The sequence below is a fragment of the Bison bison genome, unplaced genomic scaffold (genome assembly GCF_000754665.1).
Source record: "Bison bison bison isolate TAMUID 2011002044 unplaced genomic scaffold, Bison_UMD1.0 scf7180017864180, whole genome shotgun sequence".
In the NCBI taxonomy this organism is placed as follows: domain Eukaryota; kingdom Metazoa; phylum Chordata; class Mammalia; order Artiodactyla; family Bovidae; genus Bison; species Bison bison.
In genome coordinates, this window is record NW_011494752.1 from 964584 (window position 1) to 980800 (window position 16217).

General features: G+C 52.5%; 2 protein-coding genes across 4 annotated transcripts in view; both read left to right on the forward strand.

Moving 5' to 3' along the window:
* KCNH4 (potassium voltage-gated channel, subfamily H (eag-related), member 4) overlaps positions 1 to 1844 on the forward strand; it is a 16084-nt gene extending 14240 nt beyond the window's left edge. Inside the window, exons 15-16 of the mRNA XM_010843106.1 lie at positions 157 to 230; positions 1449 to 1844. Of these exons, the coding sequence (XP_010841408.1) occupies positions 157 to 230; positions 1449 to 1844 (470 nt within the window). The remainder of the gene's footprint in view (positions 1 to 156; positions 231 to 1448) is intronic.
* Positions 1845 to 4926: 3082 nt separating this feature from the next.
* RAB5C (RAB5C, member RAS oncogene family) overlaps positions 4927 to 16217 on the forward strand; it is a 22178-nt gene continuing 10887 nt past the window's right edge. The window contains exon 1 of one of the 3 annotated variants that reach the window (XM_010842520.1): positions 4927 to 5048. The gene's annotated coding sequence lies outside the window, so the exon portion shown is untranslated. Of the gene's footprint in view, positions 5049 to 5822; positions 6242 to 16217 lie in introns of those variants that run through there. The other 2 variants (XM_010842519.1, XM_010842521.1) reach the window with 2 other exon arrangements.

The window sequence follows — 16217 nt, forward strand, 5'->3', positions numbered from 1 at the left end:
ACCAGCCTGAGGAGCTTGGGTTTCCCATCATCCTGACCCCAGAGCTTCCTCTGCCCTTGCTCTCGGCGTGCCCAGTGACAGGAAGGGCCCAGCCCAGGCTGCAGACTCAAGCTCCCTGCACTCACCCAACATCCCTTCTTCCCACTCTGTCTGCAGGGCCCATTTCCAGCCAGGAAGCCACCCCTGAAGCTGAGGAGGTGAAGGAAAAGGTCTGCAGACTGAACCAGGAGGTTAGTTGGGGTCCGTTCCTCTCCTCCAACCTTGGGATCAGAGATGTGCCTCATAGAACAGCATTGCAAAGGGTTTGGAGCCAAAGTCCTGATTTCAGATATTCATGTTAGCTGTGTGACCTTGGGCAAGCCCCACAACCACCCTGAACTTCAATCTCCTCATCTGAAAATGGGGAGATGGTTCTTCCCATCTCGTATGCATGAGATGAGGGCTCATACATGCCCGGTTGATCCCTAGCAGGTTATAAGTACTCAGGGAGGGCTGCATCCCTGCCTTCCAGCTGACTCAGGAGGTCTGGCCGGAAAAAAAGGGCCTCTCCACTGACAAGGGATTTGCTCCTGCAGGGGCCATTCCCTCTACCCCCACCAAGTCACATGCTCCAGTCTTTCCCTCCCCATCTCCTTCCCATCCCCACCACCACCTGTCTGGGCAGAGGTCTGTGGGGCATAACCTGGGAGGCCTGGACCCTCCCATCTGAATCCTTTAGGGAAAGAGCCCCAGATCCTGTTTGCTGAGACTGTGTCTCCACCTCCCCCTCAGGGATCTCAAAGCCACATCCACAGCGCAGCCAGGCCCGGCCCTCGGGAATGGGCCTTCCCTGGGTTCTGATAAACATCAGGCATCCCCAGGGGTGCACCTGGGTGGGGCCAGCCCTGGTTCTGTGGGATTCAAGGTCAGTCTTGCTTCAGCTGGCAGTTCTAGACCAGTGGTCCCCCAGCTTCAGAGACCGACATTATCCAGAGAACCTGTTAAAATGTGGATTCCTGGGCCTCACCCAATTTGGAATGTCTGGGGTGGGGCCCAGAAATCGGCATTTTGACAAGTTTTTCAGTTGATTCTGTAGTTCCTGAAATTTGAAAAATGCTGAATAGACACTTGAGCTCCTGTGATGTATCACCTGAGAGTAAGCCTGCGTCTGTCACTTCACAGCTGTGCAGCTTCTTTGAGCACATTCTTCTACATCTTATAAAAGTGTGTGCGTGGCAGGGGTGAGGGGGTGGGAATAGCAATAGCTGTCATCCCAAATCCTTTTTTGGAAAGAGGCTGGGGTATTTACATCTAGACAAAAATAACCCCTGTCCTGCCTTCTTCTTCGGAGGGTGGCCACGAGCAGAGAGTGGATATGAAAGCACTTTGTAAACTGGGGAGGGGAGCACACCTCGGGGGGGTGATGACTGTTGTGGCACCTGGGAGACAATGTGATGTGTTTTCAACAGATTTCCCGTCTCAACCGAGAAGTGTCTCAGCTTAGCCAGGAACTTCGACACATGATGGGCCTGCTGCAGGCCAGACTGGGTCCCCCGGGCCACCCAACAGTCTCAGCTTGGCCCCCACACCCTCCTTGCCCACTTCAGAGGCCTCCGTGCAGTTCTCCTTATATGTCCGGACCACCACCTGGCCTCCACGATACTACTCGGGCTGAGGTCCACTGCCCGGCCAGTGTGGGGACAGCAGAGATGGGGGCTGCCCACCCTGACCTGAGACCCTCTGTACGGTCCCCCTACCTCTCCGAGCCTGACCCTCTGGGACCCTCCCCAGTGCCAGAGGCCCCGCCTTCGAACTCAAGCCTCATGAGGCACAGCTTCCGGTCCAGGTCAGACACGATCCACTGACACTGGCCTCGGGCCCAGGCCTGTCTGGGGTGGGTGCTGCTGCCTGCCGTCCAGGGAGGGGCTGGGCCCCTTGGCCTCCTGCCTTGGGTCAGCAGCCACCAGCGGGTCTGGTTGGCTCTGGATTCTCTGACCTTTTTTAACCAAGTCTGGTCACTTGTGACTCTTCCCTTTTCCCAAACCTTCCTCTATTCTCCTCTGTGAGGGGAGCCACCTGAGGCCATGGAACCCAACAGGCATGAGATGGACCGCAGTGCCCATTAAGCTGGGCAGATGAGATGTCTGGCTTTCTCCCCAGGACCTGGAGGCAGGTAGAGATGGGGGTGGGGTAGGGGAAGGGCCCCAGATCCAGTCTAGGAAATGAAGACTGAGGAAAGAGCAGGCAGGATCTTGGTGTCTACAGCAAGAGATTCCAATGCGGCAATGGCTAGTAATACTGTGAGGTCTTTTGTCCCAGCCCCCAGGTCTCTGCTGGAGACGGGAGTCCTAACCACTGGGAAGTCCCCTGACTGACATTTGAGTAACCCAAGACTTCTCAGGCCTCCCACCATCAGCCCAAGGTGGAGGGGCTCACTTTAGCCCACAGCCCACATAGGAAATGAACCAATGATATTCTTTGACTCGCACAGCATTTTTTTTTTTCCAAAATACGAATGAGTTGCCATATTCAAAATCAGGAAAGTTCACATAAAAATCCAGATATTCTGGGAACTTCCCTGGCAGTCCAGTGGTTAAGACTCCGCACTCCCAATGCAGGGGGCCCTGGTTCGTTCAATCCCTGGCCAGGGAACTGGACCCCACATGCTGCAACTAAGACCCAGCACAGCCCAAAAAAAAAAAAAAAAATTCCAGATATTCCAGCTTCTCTAAACAAATTACAGAGATCTGGCAATTCTGGACCAATATTGCACCTGGCAATAATTAGTTGGTGGGGGCGGGGGAGCTGTCCTCTTTGGATGAGGCCTGCATCCTCCATGTCTTTACAGTCCCCAGGTTCCTTGATCATTTCCTGACACCTAGCTAGCTTCCCTCCTTTGAATTCTTTATCTGATCTCTGTTGGTATCTGAGTTTGTAATCCCTGCCTTAGAGTGTGCTTCCAGGTTCCTTTGCCCCAGTGGGTGCCTTTCAGGTCAAGTAATGTCTATTTCTACCCCTGGGCCTGGGGCCTGTCCACATCTCTGTTTCTGTCTCTCTGCAGGCCAACACTGAAAGTGGTCTCTTCTGCTGCCAGCAACCTGAAACAGTCCCAGCAGCACACCTTCCCCTCCCCCACCCCTAGACCTCAGCCATGCCTGTTCTCCCCCTTCCAACATGGTCTCACTCAGGGCCTTCTCGAATATGCACCCTGGTTTCCAGCTCTCCTTTACCACCCACCACCCTGGGCTCACTTTTGGATAGGAAATAAACTCTTTTATTTTTGTAGTTGCTGGCTCTGGCTGTTTCTGGGGGCTGGTGTGATAGCCCCAGGGCTTTGGAGGAGCCTACATGATAGTCACTCCCACACAGTACCCCAGGGCCCTGTTACTGTCACTGGGAGGGCAAAGGTGCCAACCAATCCACTTGGCACCACATTCACGCCACCAGGAGCCCCTGGGATGAGGCAGAAACCTTAATGAGTCACTATGGGCCTGTTATACCCACCCTCCCCCCAACCTGGTCAGAGCCACAGATTCAGACACAGTGTGTGGGAGGGACAGAGCCCTGACTCAGGTCCACCTCCAGCCCTGGAAAGGTGGCCCACGGGACTCCCCACCAATCCTGCAGTAACTGATCCTGTCCTTCTTACAGGCAAGGTACAGCAGGGTCTGGAGGAAACACTTGTCACCAATCAAGGACCTGCTAGGAATCTCACTCTGCCCCATCCCCTCTGCTCTCCTAAGCTTGTTCCTCCTTCTGAGTTTTCATTACTTTGATGATCACTGCAGGGGTGGATGTTATGGATGCTGTTAGAAAGAGGCACCCTGGTGACCAGTTGGAACTAGATGTGGGCAGTTTTGTGGCAGGTTGTCCCAGAGAGGTTGCCAGGTCGATTCTCCAGCTCAGGCTCCAAAGTGTGATTGGTGCTGGCTGGTAGCATAGGAACGATGCCCATAGCTATCTCTGGGGTGAGCTTTGATTCCATACAGTTTCTGAGTAGTGTCCCTGGGGATGGGATGCAGAAGTAGAAGAGATCCTGGTTTGTGTTGAGGCGTCAGGGGGTGACGGGGGGAGGGCAGAAGCAGAAATGGTCCTGATTCATACTGTGGTGTTGTTCAGTCACTAAGTCATGTCCGTGTCGGACTCTGCAACCCCATAGACTGAAGCACACCACGGGAACAGAAAAAACAGAAATAGTTCTGATCCATATGAAGAGCAAAGTGGGGCAAACAGAAGTGGTTCCAATCTGCATTTATGGAAGGATGGGGAGAGCTAAGGCAGATGTGTATTTGGCATCAGAGAACAGAGCAGGTTCTGGTTGGGGAGGGGAGAGGCAGGGCAGAGGCGGAGGTTGGGGTTGAGCCAAAGGCGAAGCGTCCTGGTTAACAGCTGGGCAATAGAGCTCTTTCCACCCAGTAGCCTCCAAAGAGCCCTTCTGATAGCGATTCCATTATCTTCCCATCTCAGAATGTCCCTAACAGTCGGGCTACCAGAACTGACTTGGCCTTAAAGCGCCGAGAGGCTTCTCTGGGCTAGCGAATGCTGAAGACTGGTCCACGCAGCCTCACGTGCGTATTCACTCACACCATGTTTTTCCTTTCCCAGTTCTGCACACACAGCCTTCTGCCCTGTCGCAACGCTCTGCCACTCGACTCCCCTCGGGGTGCCAGGAACCCGCGATGACGCGGTCGACGGGCCTGGCCTTAAAAAGTTCCCGGCCGGGCTCCGCCTAGCCGGCAGCCGGCTCCACCCTAAGCCTAAGTCCCTGGCTGCCACCGACTCCTCCCAAAGCTGCGAACTACAAGTCCCGCCATCCTTCGCGCGCTCTCTCCCGCCTCTCCCGCACCCTAAGCCGGCGCTGCCAGTGAGTCGGCCTAGAGTACCTCCCATTGGTCTCTCTGCCCTGTCAGTCACCTGAGAGTACTGAGGGGCGGGTCAGAGGTGGAGATCCGGATCCGGAGCGGCTGAAAGGCGGAAGTGGAGGCCGGAGCCTGGGACACCGCCGGGGGGAGAGGAGCGGAGCCTGTCCGAGCCCCGGCCCCAAGTAACGCCGCCGCCCCGGAGCCGCCGTGAGTGTGCCTGACCTGGGACCCAGTGTCTCTTTCGTGTTGAAGCCTCTCCAGGGCAGCCTTTCCTCCCGCCCAACCCTGGCTTAGGGAGATACTGATCCCTCCCCCGACCCGTAGCCCCTTCTTAAGGGACTCCCCAGGCGTCGAGCCAAAGCTGGGGGATCTCTTCTTTCCTCCCCTTATCTGCCCTTCCTGAAGCTTTGGAAATCTCTGTGGCTCTTCTCTGGCCTGTCTGGTCCGATTGTGGGAGGGAGAGACCCTAAGTTCCTCTCCCTCTGCTCCCAGAATTGGAGGAATCTTTGTCAGGTGTGAAGGATCTTGTGCCCCTTCTCTTTTAGAGGTAGCCCGGAGTGTTGTCTGTCGCCTTTTTCCTGCCCCCCACTCCCCATCCCACAAAAACAGTTGTCCCTCCAGCCCTGGAAGAATTTTATCTCGATTTCCTGGGGCTGGGGCGGGGTGGGGGTGGGGGTCCTGGGTGAGACTGCTCCCACAACTCCTTAACTTCCTCTGTCTCCTGAAGCCAGAGAGCCACCCAGGATCTCAGCAGAGTTTAAAGTCTTGATCACTCTTTAGGAATGAGCTGTCTTCTTGTCTGGCCCCTCAGCCCCTGTCCTCTAGTGTTGTTCTCTTGAGTGTATCGCTCACTCTTCCTGCTCTGAACAATTTAGCTGATGTTTGCTCAATCCTAGCTACAGATCACATAGATCAGGGTGGCTCTGCCCATTCATTATCTTCTCTCTCCCCTCCTCCCCCCCACTTGCTGGAGTCCCAGCCCTGTCCTCCCAAAGCACGTGAGTGGTTCCAAGCTGCCTCAGAGGGGACTGCTCCTCCTGGGACTTCTGTCTGTTGGTCTTTAGGGAAGAGGGAAAAGACCAAAAATAAGGAGTCTGGAACTAAAGAGTCCTGGGCTATCTCTTTCCCATCCCTATACAAGCACACTCACCTCCTTGATCAACAGGTCTCACCACTTGTAGTCCCAGGGTCTATTTCCATTCCCCTCTGGGCTTGATCACGTAAATCGTAGATTGCAGAGAATTAAGTTGAGATCACAGTAACACCTCTGGGTTCTTAATGTGTTCATTTTTTGTAGCCCAAGGAATTCCCACGCATGCCAGAAAGTGCTGATTTCTCCTAGCTTTTCCGAGAGATGGCCCGTACTGACATCTGATCCTTGTCCACTGCTGAGGACTTAGGTGTGTGAAATGGCTGCTGTCTCAGACCAAACTGGGAGGTTCTTTGTTATGTGGCCAAAGTACAGGCCTGAGACTGTACCTTAATGAGTGCAGCCTGACTCTGAAGGCCATGACTGACCCTTGCTATCTACAGTGGAGGAAGGGAGGGAGGCATGCAATCTTTGGGAATTTCTGAAGCTCTTCAGTGTTCTGGGCCATCTTTACTGCCCTTGGATGCTCCTTACAAGTATTCCAGTTGTTTTGCCTTGAGATCTTTTTGACCTCTTTTGGACAGTGTCTGACTCCTACGAACTTTCGAGCTAGACCTAGGATGCACTTATTTCATTTTTTATTGAACAACAAAAAAACCTTGTTAGTGTCAACAGTCAGGTCACAAGCTCTCTCTCTGTCTCTCTGAACTTCTTTGGAGGTTGCTGGAGACTTCTATGACCAACCTAGTTTCTCTAGTCTGGCCAGTCTGTGTTCCTGAGGGGCAAAGTCAGAGAAGCTGGCTGCTTGCTGGCCATTGGTCTCTGACCAAACTTACCTCCTCAGTATTGGGGTGTAGTTTCTGGAACTCTGGGAGTCCCAGGATGAGGCTGGCTAGCTTTCTGAGGGGACCTTCTTTGTCCGGGCTTGGTCTCCCAGCTCTGATTCTAAAGCAGGCTTCTGAAGGAGAAGCTCTCCCTTTCAGACACAGGAAGGCATTAGTGCCCTGGGTTAGGCAGGCACTTCTGTCATCCAGAGATGATAGAGTCCCAGCAGAGATCTGACACTGCTTGGCAGAGAGAGGGAGGGCTGTGTGTGCGACAGAAGCCCATCCCCTCTGATGCCCTTTGGCTCCTGTCTTGCCTCTGACAAACAGTAGGCCTTTTTCTGCTTTAATACTGTGGAAGGGTGGTAACAACTAATTTTTTTATAAGTCAGTTTAAAGTTGCCAAGTTCTTTTCACATGTGTTCCTTACAAGAGTGCTGGAAGATTGTGGCACTTGTATGTCCACTTTAGAGACGATGCTGAAGGAACTTAAGTAGCCAGCCTTGGATTACACAGTCGGAAGAAGGTCGGACTGGGTCTGTTTTGGGATTTGATGTGCCTCATCTTCCCTAACAGCGGGTCCTCCTTTGGCCTGTTTTTGGAAGGAATGGACATTCGGATGGGCAAGCCGTGGCCCAGGCACAGACCCTTTAGCATCCTCACCAGCGACAGCCTTCTCTGAGTCTGGTTTTCCTCCCCACCCTCACCCTGCCCTCCTGTCTTCTTTCACCTCTGTTTCTGGGGACCATGGCAGTTAAGAGTCTCAAGTCAGGACCCTTCAGGGTCTGAGAGTTCGCGTGCATCTGCATGCCATTAATTTCTTGGGAATCTGGAAGTCATGATGGCTGGAAAATGAAAGCAAAAGTGAGTGGACTCACGGTCCCTCTGAGCAGGGTGAAGGGCGCAGAGAGCTGGTGGAGCTGGCCTCTGCTTAGCCTCCCGATTCTCCCCTGGTGCTGCCTGCTGCTTGCAGTGGGAAGAATGTGGCTGTCCACCAGGGGCTCCTTTCACTGGAGTTTACATGGAAACACAGAATAAGGTCAGAAATTTAAATTCAGCCCCACCAACCAAGTACTTCTCAGAAGGACCCTTCTTCCTCTAACCCTTGCCTGGTAAACAGAGGTGGTGTGGTGGGGTGGAAGGCATGAGAGCTTTAGAGTCAACCAGGCCTAAGTTGTCATCTGGACTCCCTCATGTACCAGCTCTGTGGCCTTGGACTTGTTACTTGACCTCTCTGAGCCTCTCTTTCTTCCAGTAAAATGGGGATACAAAATATCTTGCCAAAGTGGAAACAAAGAGGACAAAGAAGTTAGTCTGTTCCCTGGCACAGAATAGATACTCACAAGGTCCATGGGGTTTTGAAGGTACATCGTAATTTATCCCTAGGATTCTGAGTCAGTGTTTCTGCCAGTTTTTACTGTGATGCACGGTGCTTGGCTGGATGGTTGCCATGTTGTCTTGTTCCGTGGATGGGGAACAGAATTGATGTGGGTTGTGTTCCCATTTTACAGAAGAGAACGCTAAGGCCATGATTCTGCTCCTCCCACTGGGGGTCCTCAGACCCACTGGATACTCAGAACATGGATCTTTGCATCTCCTAAGCAATTCAGTCTTACTCAGTTTTAGACGTTTTTATACTCAGACAATCCTGAATCTATTATAGATTGGAATGCCAAGTTTGCATATATTTAAGCTAAAACAGGAAACTTGAGGACAATATTTTCGTTGCTGCAGGCTGCTTTGGGTTCGATTCCCAGATTTCTGGGCTTTTGCATTTTCTCTTGCCTGAGTTGAGTCAGGGGTACTTTTGAGAAGTATCATTTCAGATAGGATTTGTAAACTAGGATGTCCCCCAACCCAGGTAATAGTGCTTTCAAGAGCCTTGACAGAGTAGACCTGGAGTATTTCTTTTTTTTTTTTTTTTTGGAGTGTTTCTTAAGTCCTCTGCATTAATAGCTTGGTACTGTAGAAGGTTAGTTTTCAGAGTAACTATCCCATCTCCTGTATATAGGAACAGTCATCCAAATAAAAGCTACATTTTTGAATCGTGCTTCCTGTGTGCAAGGACTGACTGACTGGATTCAGTCCCCAGGTTATGGTGGAGTGAGTGGCAGAGCAGGGGGAAAGTTGAAAGTGTGCTCGGGCCCCTTCTCACCCTGTCTCTGGGCTAACTGTGTGCTCTTGCCTTTGCATGGAAGGCCCTTCTCCGCTTCTCGCCTGTGAGCCGCAGAGCCCAACTTTTCTCTCAAAGCGCAGCTGGAACATCACTTCGCTGTGAAGCCCTCCTCCCCCGAGGGAGGCTGAGGGCTTTCCTCTTGCTTGTGCTTTCCTTTCATTGCTTATGGTCTGCCTCCTTGTCTAGCAGATGAGCCCCATGGAGGCGCCAGTCGTGTCCTATTCTGTCTCTGTGCCATCCTGGCACCCAGCATAGCAGGCCCCCCACTGTGGTTGTCCAAGGAAAGGGCGGACATTCAGACCTGCCCTTGAAGCAGATGGCAGCCCGTTTCCTCTAACTCACCCAGCGAGGATGTGGTCAACCTGGGATTCAGGCTCACATCCCTCTGATTCATTTCTTCGTCCAGCCGCCACATAGTTGCTCAGAGATAGGAAGGCAGACAGGTGAACAAGATGAATGCTACAGCACAGGTGACAGAAGGGGCAGAGACAGGTCACCAACTCAATTTCTAGAGGGTAGAGCTGTCTGGATATCACGTCCCACACAAGGTTTCATCGGGAAAGAGCATGGCTGTGGCCATCCGTGGTCCACTGACTGCCTCCCAGCGCCCGCACACCTGGTCGCTGTGCCCCTGTGGCTGTGTGTGGTGGTGGGGCAGTGCTGACCCCAGGCCAGGGTTTGGCAAGGGTTGATGGAAGTGAACTCGGCTCTGGTCCCTGGGTCCTCGCTTGCACGTCTGCACAAGGCTCATTCTTGAGTAAGAGTGGGCCTGAGAAAGTGGTGTTGGCAGAAAAGTTGCAAAGGTCCTAGAGTTTTTGCCCAACTGCACCCCCCACCCCTGCTCCCACATGGCTTCCACTGTGATTAGTATCTTACATTAGTATTGTACATGTGTTACAATTAATGAACCCGTTATGCATTATTATTAACTAAAGTCCACAGTTTATTCACAGTTGCCTTTTTTATAAAAATTAATCGCTTGGTTGATTTGGCGGTGCCAGGTCTTGGGTGCGGCACGCGGGATCTTCGGTCTTCACTGTGGCGTACAAGCTCTTAGTTGCCGCCTGTAGGATCCAGTTCCCTGACCGGGGATTGAACCCGGGCCCCCTGCATCGGGAGCGTAGACTCTTACCACTGGACTGCCAGGGAAATCCCACATCTCCCTGGTTTTTATCTAGTGTTCTCTTTCTGTTCCAGGATCCCGTACAGGATACCACATTACCTTCAGTTGTTAAATCTCCGTAGGTTCCTCTCAGCTGTGACGTTTTCCTAGACTCTCCTTGTTCTTGATGACCTTGACAGTTTTGAGGAATATTGGTCAGATATTTTATAGCATATCTTTCGCTTGGGACTGGTCTAGTATTTTCCTCATGGTTATACTGGGGCTATGGGTTTTGGGGAGGAAGACCACAGAGCTAAAGTGCCATTCTCACCACATCATATCGAGGATGCGTACGCTCTGCGTGATTACCACTGCCAGCATCAGCTTTGGTCGCCAGCTGAGGTGTTTGTCGGGCTTTCCCACATCATCATCTTCCCTGCCCCTTTTTGTGCTCTCCTCCTTGGAAGGAAGCCCCTCTGAGAAGTCCACACTGGAGAGGAGGGGAGTTAGGCTCCTCGCCCCCCGGGCAGAGGATCTACGTGGGTTGTTTCGAATTCTCGTACACAGAAGATCTGGCTATCCTCCCCCATTTATGTATTCAATTAGTTATATCAGTATGGACTCATGGGTGTTTATTTTACACTGAGGTTTATAATCCAGTGCTACTTCATTGTTCAGGTTGTCCCCGCTTTGGTCCCTGGGAGCTCTTCCAGCTCCCTTTGACCCACCCCCAAGGTCTCGGAGTGTTTTGGTTTTCATTTTTGTAAGCACTTCCTTACTTTTTGGCGCTGCAAGGTGCTTCAGGCTTACCTTGTGTGTTTCCTGCCCTGGTCCTAGAATCAGCTGGGTCTGCAGGGCCCCTCCTTTTTAGCAAATGCTTCCTCTCAGCTGTGTTGATATGGAGTTATATGGTTGGGCTCAAGTTATTTCTCCTCTTAATGGTTAGTCATAGTTGCTGAAGCCTCCAGGGGTAGGTGAGGTGGAGTGGCACCGGGGAAATCCACCCCGGGAGACTCCTGGGAGCTGACCCCAGTGGCCAGCAGCTGCTTCTCCATACTTCTCCTACCCTCTGCCTGATGCTTTTTGACTGAGCCCAGAATGGTCGGATTTGGTATTTACTTTGGAGTTTACTATCCATTTGGAAGGATGAGGTTCATAACCGTTCCTGTATTTCAGGTGCTAAGTTCTCCAGCCAAACCTTCCAGAACTCTTGAGTCTGGTAGGCGAGTCCCTGTGGTCCAGGCCAGCATTCTATTGCTGTCATTCAGAAACAGACCTCTCCTTTGGGAGGGCTTGCACAGGGTTTGTGGCTCCAGGCAGGCTCAGGGCAGGCTGTCAGTTTGAGCTGTGATCCTGAATCACTGAATAGCTTAAATCCTTCCGTTGTACTGTCATCCCTCTGAAGATGGGTAACCTGCTGGAAACGCTAACTTGGGATCCGAACAGGAGTTGGTTTACAAGCCTCTTGCCTTCTAGTCATAGCTGCACGTGTGTCCCCTTCAGGTGGCTCTGTCAGAAGCATCCCAGGCGTGCGGGCGGGCGTGGGTGGCCTCCGAACCCTGGCTACTCTCCTCGTCATCAGACTGCTCTCTGCGCGGCTCTGAAGGCTGTGGTGATTAATGACACCAGTTACCAAATCTCTAGCATTTGCAGCCTGGTGTTTTAAAAGGAACTCTGGTGTCTGTCAGCTGTCCTAGCACTGTCCCCTCCCCCTCTCCACAACTGAACTACTTCTTCCCTTTCCTGAAAGAGGCTCTGAGATGGAAGGAACGCCGTTTGGGCTTTACGATGTTTCATGTTGTGGGACTTTTATTTTTTTTAAAGAGTTCTTGTTTGCCTGGTTGGGGGCTTTCGCTCAGTGTTGATTGTGGTGTTTTTTTTTTTTTTTTGGACAATGGTGGTGGTCCCCACCCTCTGTTCTTCTGGCTTTGGAAGTCAGTCTCCAGAGAATACAAGGTTATGGTTGTTTACAGGACACAGGACATCAGCAGTGAGCTGGTCCTTTTTCTCAGGCACTGGGGGAAGTTGTTGTCTTAGTCCATTTGGGCAGCTGTACAAAATTACAGCAGACTGGGTGACTTCCAAACAAAGAAATTTGTTTCTCATACTTCTGGAAGCTGGAAGTCCAAGATCAGGGGCCAGCACAGTTGGGTTCTGGTGGAAGCCCTCTTCCGGGTTGCAGACTGCCCACCTCTGGCTGTGTCCTCACGTGCTGGAAGAGGCAGGGGAGTTCTCTGGGAGTCTCTTTCATTAATAAAAGGGTACTCATCCCACTCATGAGGGCTCTGCCCTCACAGCCTCACCTCCCAAAGGCCCCACCTCCAAACACCATCCCAGTGGACATGAGGGTTTCAACATAGGCATTTGGGAGAGGAACAGAAGTATTCAGAGTTGAGCTGTTGTCCTCCTCAGCACACTCTCCAGATGAAGGGCACTGATAAATGGGGTCCAGGAAAACTGGAAGCAAAAGCAATACGTGAATAAATAGTGTTGGAACGTTTGATGGAGGACTCCTCTTTGTTGGGACCTCCCCACCACAAACATTTACAGGGAGAGCTCTGCCTGCATCAGATCGCCCTCAAGCCCTTGGTTGAGAGTCTTTTGTACATCCTTTCCCCAGCAGCCCGGGAGATGGGTGCTACTAATCTCTATTTTGCACGTGAGGAGGTGGGTTCAGTGATACAGTACAGACCCACCCTAGGAACTGGCAACTCTCAGACTTGAAGTTTGTCTGACTCCAGCCCTGGTGCTCCTCACCCCTGTGCAGATGGGACCTAAGAGGTTCTATCTGGAGTGCGGAAGCGTCTCTTCCTCTGGGCTATGGCTCTGTTGAGGGATCCGAACCGTATGGCAGATGGATGTGTGTTGCAGCCTTGAGCTACCCCATTCGCTCGCCAGACCTAACCAGTTTGTATGTGCATCGCAGGCTCGGTTCACCACACTGATGAACACCCACTGTGCGTCAGGTTTGATGTTATGTGCTGTTTAAACAAAGGGAAACCCATAGTCTGCCTTTGAGAATTTTGTATTGCGATCGTTTCATCTGCAACAGTGCCCTTAGTTTCTCTCACTTTCTCACTTCCAGCCCTCAAGCCCCCAAGTTCTCCAGCCTCTTGCCACCTACCACAGTCATGAAAAGGGGGCCATGAAATAGAAGTGTGATTCACTCATTCAAAACTGTTGAGACCCATGCATTGCCTGACTTCTTCCCCTCACCCATCGACATTTTGTACGACAAAAATTTAACAAAGGAGAGATCAGCCTAAAATACTGTTCTTTGGCGTGCAGGCTCCCTGGAGCAGCCATCATCCCTCAGACCCCACAGCAGGAACTTTGACCTTGTTTCTTGGTGGCTGGGCAGCCTCTGACCACAGCATGTGGGATGTCTGAGCAGGAGGAATTTGGTTTGCTAGATCTAATACCTGATTCTTTTCCCCTGCTTGCCTGTGGAGCATGACCTCTGCCCTCTGCTCTCTGTTGAGGAGCTAAGGGCAAAACAAAGCGGGGACAGTAACTTAAACTGGCTTGCTTTCTTTCTTTCCTTTTTTTTTTATTTTGTTAAGGACAGGAAGGGTTTGTGAGAGGTGTCAGTTTGTATGAGTAGCTCGGTAGGCAAGTGTTGCTGATGACTCTGACTTTCAGCAAAGGTTTTTGGAGTCTTTTCTGGGCCTGGGGCAGCCGTGGAAGCAGCCGCTGTCCAGGCAGGTACTCCTGGCCCCTGCAGAGACCTTCCCAAGACAGAGGACTCGGTGGGCCCTGAGTTGTTGAGATCCTAGTTAGCACTGTCTTAGGAAATGAACTGTAGGAGCATGAACAGCTCAGACAGAGGAATCGTGAGGCTTGTGGGTTGGCCGGAATCCTACACCCATTCTGACTGGCTTCCACTTGACTCAGACTCGGAACCACAGCAGGTATAGGCTGGGATGAGGGAGGAAGCTGAGGAAGCTTGCCCGGCTCTCTTCTTTGCATTCCACCCGGCCCTGGCAGGTGAAGAGCCGGGGATGGGGGTGAGGGTGGGGAGCCACCACACAGCCTTGGTCCCATCCCCCTCCCCTGTAGCTGGATGCACAGGGGTTTGTGCCACCAAAAAAGTTTCAGACGTCCAGTTGGGCTTTTGCTCGAGGCTTCTTAGAGAGCTGCCCTACATGGGGCCAGAGATTCTGACATAGCCTTGAGGACTGAGGTGTGCCGAGCCGGAGGCCAGGCCGTCTTAGGGAGAGAGTCTCTTAGTGGCAGTGGTAGGCCCGTGCACCCCCAGGGCCTCTTCAAATCAGTACGCAAGACAAGCCTCACCTGGTGCAGCTGTAGGCAGACCCCTGTCTGTCTGGCCTTCCTCACCACCCTGCCACCCAAGTGACCAGCAGAGAACCCTAGCGCTGCCCCTGGGGCCCAGGGCCCTTGGATGGATGGTATGGATGGGCACACTGGCTGGGCCGTGTCAGCAGATCCCGGTAGTTAAGCCCCCGCCCCTCGGCAGCCTTTTTGCCCATGGGCACAGGAAGAGAAGGCCTGGAGGTTTCCATCCAGCGCTGACTCGGCTGTCTGCCTCTCCAGGGAGCCCTGTGGTCGAGGGCTGAGAAAGCAGCTTGGAGATCAGGGAAAGATTTCTTGGGGCTCTTGCTGGGGCCGGGCGCGGGGAGGCCAGGGCTCTGACCTCAGGGGTGGCTTTCACCCAGCTCCTGGCATCTGTGCTGAGCAACACCGCTGGCCTCCCCTACCAGGGACAGGGCTGCAGGAGCGGCCATGCTCTGTCCGGGCTGCTCCTTGGCACGGCTCCAGACACAGGGGAAGGCCCACTCGGTCATGTGTAACCAGGGTGTGAGCCTCTTGGTGTCCCTGCGTGTGGTCCCTTCGGCAGGTGTTGGTGTAGCTGGTGGACCCCGTGCTCACAGCCTCACTGCGGTGCAGGGGTCTAGACCCCAACCCCGTGGAGTCTCCCTGTTGGAAGGGAAGAGGGGAAACTGCTCCAGGTTGAGGGAGTTGGGCGGGCTGGGGCAGATTCCACAGCCTGTCCCAGCAGTAGGGCCCTCCCCTCTCACTCCCTCTGAGTCCCCCTCTGGGATGATTTCTCTCCCTTTCCCCTGGATAGGGAGTCACGTGCTGTGACTGTAAAGGCAGCGCCCCTTCCCTCTCCTCCTGCTTCCATCTCTCCCAAGCCCCTTCCTTCCTTGTGGGATGAGACTGCAGCCCTGGCCTGACACACCATCACATTCTGCCCAGATCTCAACCTACGTGCACTGCTAAGCTTCTGGCTTCCAAGGCCCAGCTTCCTCTGTTACACACTCCAGATGAGACTCAGGCCCTCGGTGTAGTGATTCCACACAGTTGCCAGTGGTCACGCAGGGAGGACATGCCTCTCTTTGAGTCCACCCCTAAACCCTTTTCCCTCTGGACTGCTTGGGGAGTGCAGAGAGTCTCCCCGCTGTAACCTCTTTCTCCGCACTGAAAAGACATCAGCGTCGGCTTTTCCCTGAAGCTTTAAACAACCTTAAAATTCTTTAACCCACAATTAAGTACGAACCATAAGTATATTCTTAATATGTATACAGCAGGCATATTTGTTTATGTTGAATCCTGCTATCTCGCCCCTTGTTCGTTTGGGTATCTTTGCTCTCTTTTGATCTTTTTCTAATTCAGACAACATTTTTTGGATTGTCTTTGCCTTTTGTAATACTAAAATATAAAATATTTTATCTACAGGGGAGTTAGATTGGTCTCATGTTTCTAAGCTTTAAGTTTTCATTGCTATATGCAAAATTCTGTACCAGCAGCATTTTTAATCTTTTCATTAACATGTAACTTATATACAGTGAAACTTACGAGTCTTAAGTGCATTTTTGCTTGCGTAGACATCCACGTGGGTGTGCCTGGTGGCTCAGTGGTAAAGAATCCACCTGCCAATGCAGGAGATGCAGGTTTGATCCCTGGGTTGGGAAGATCCCCTGGAGAAGGAAATGGCAGCCCACTCCAGTACTCTTGCCTGGAGAATCCCTTGGACAGAGGAGAGCCTGGTGGGCTTCCGTCCTGCTGCAGCTGCTGTGTAGTTGCTAAGTTGCATCGGACTCTCCGTGACCTTGTGGGTTGTGGGCTACAGCCTAAGCTCTTGCCCATGGACTGTAGCCTGCAGCCCCAGGCTGCAGGGAATGCAGAAGAGTTGAACACGATTTAGCAACTGAACAACAGT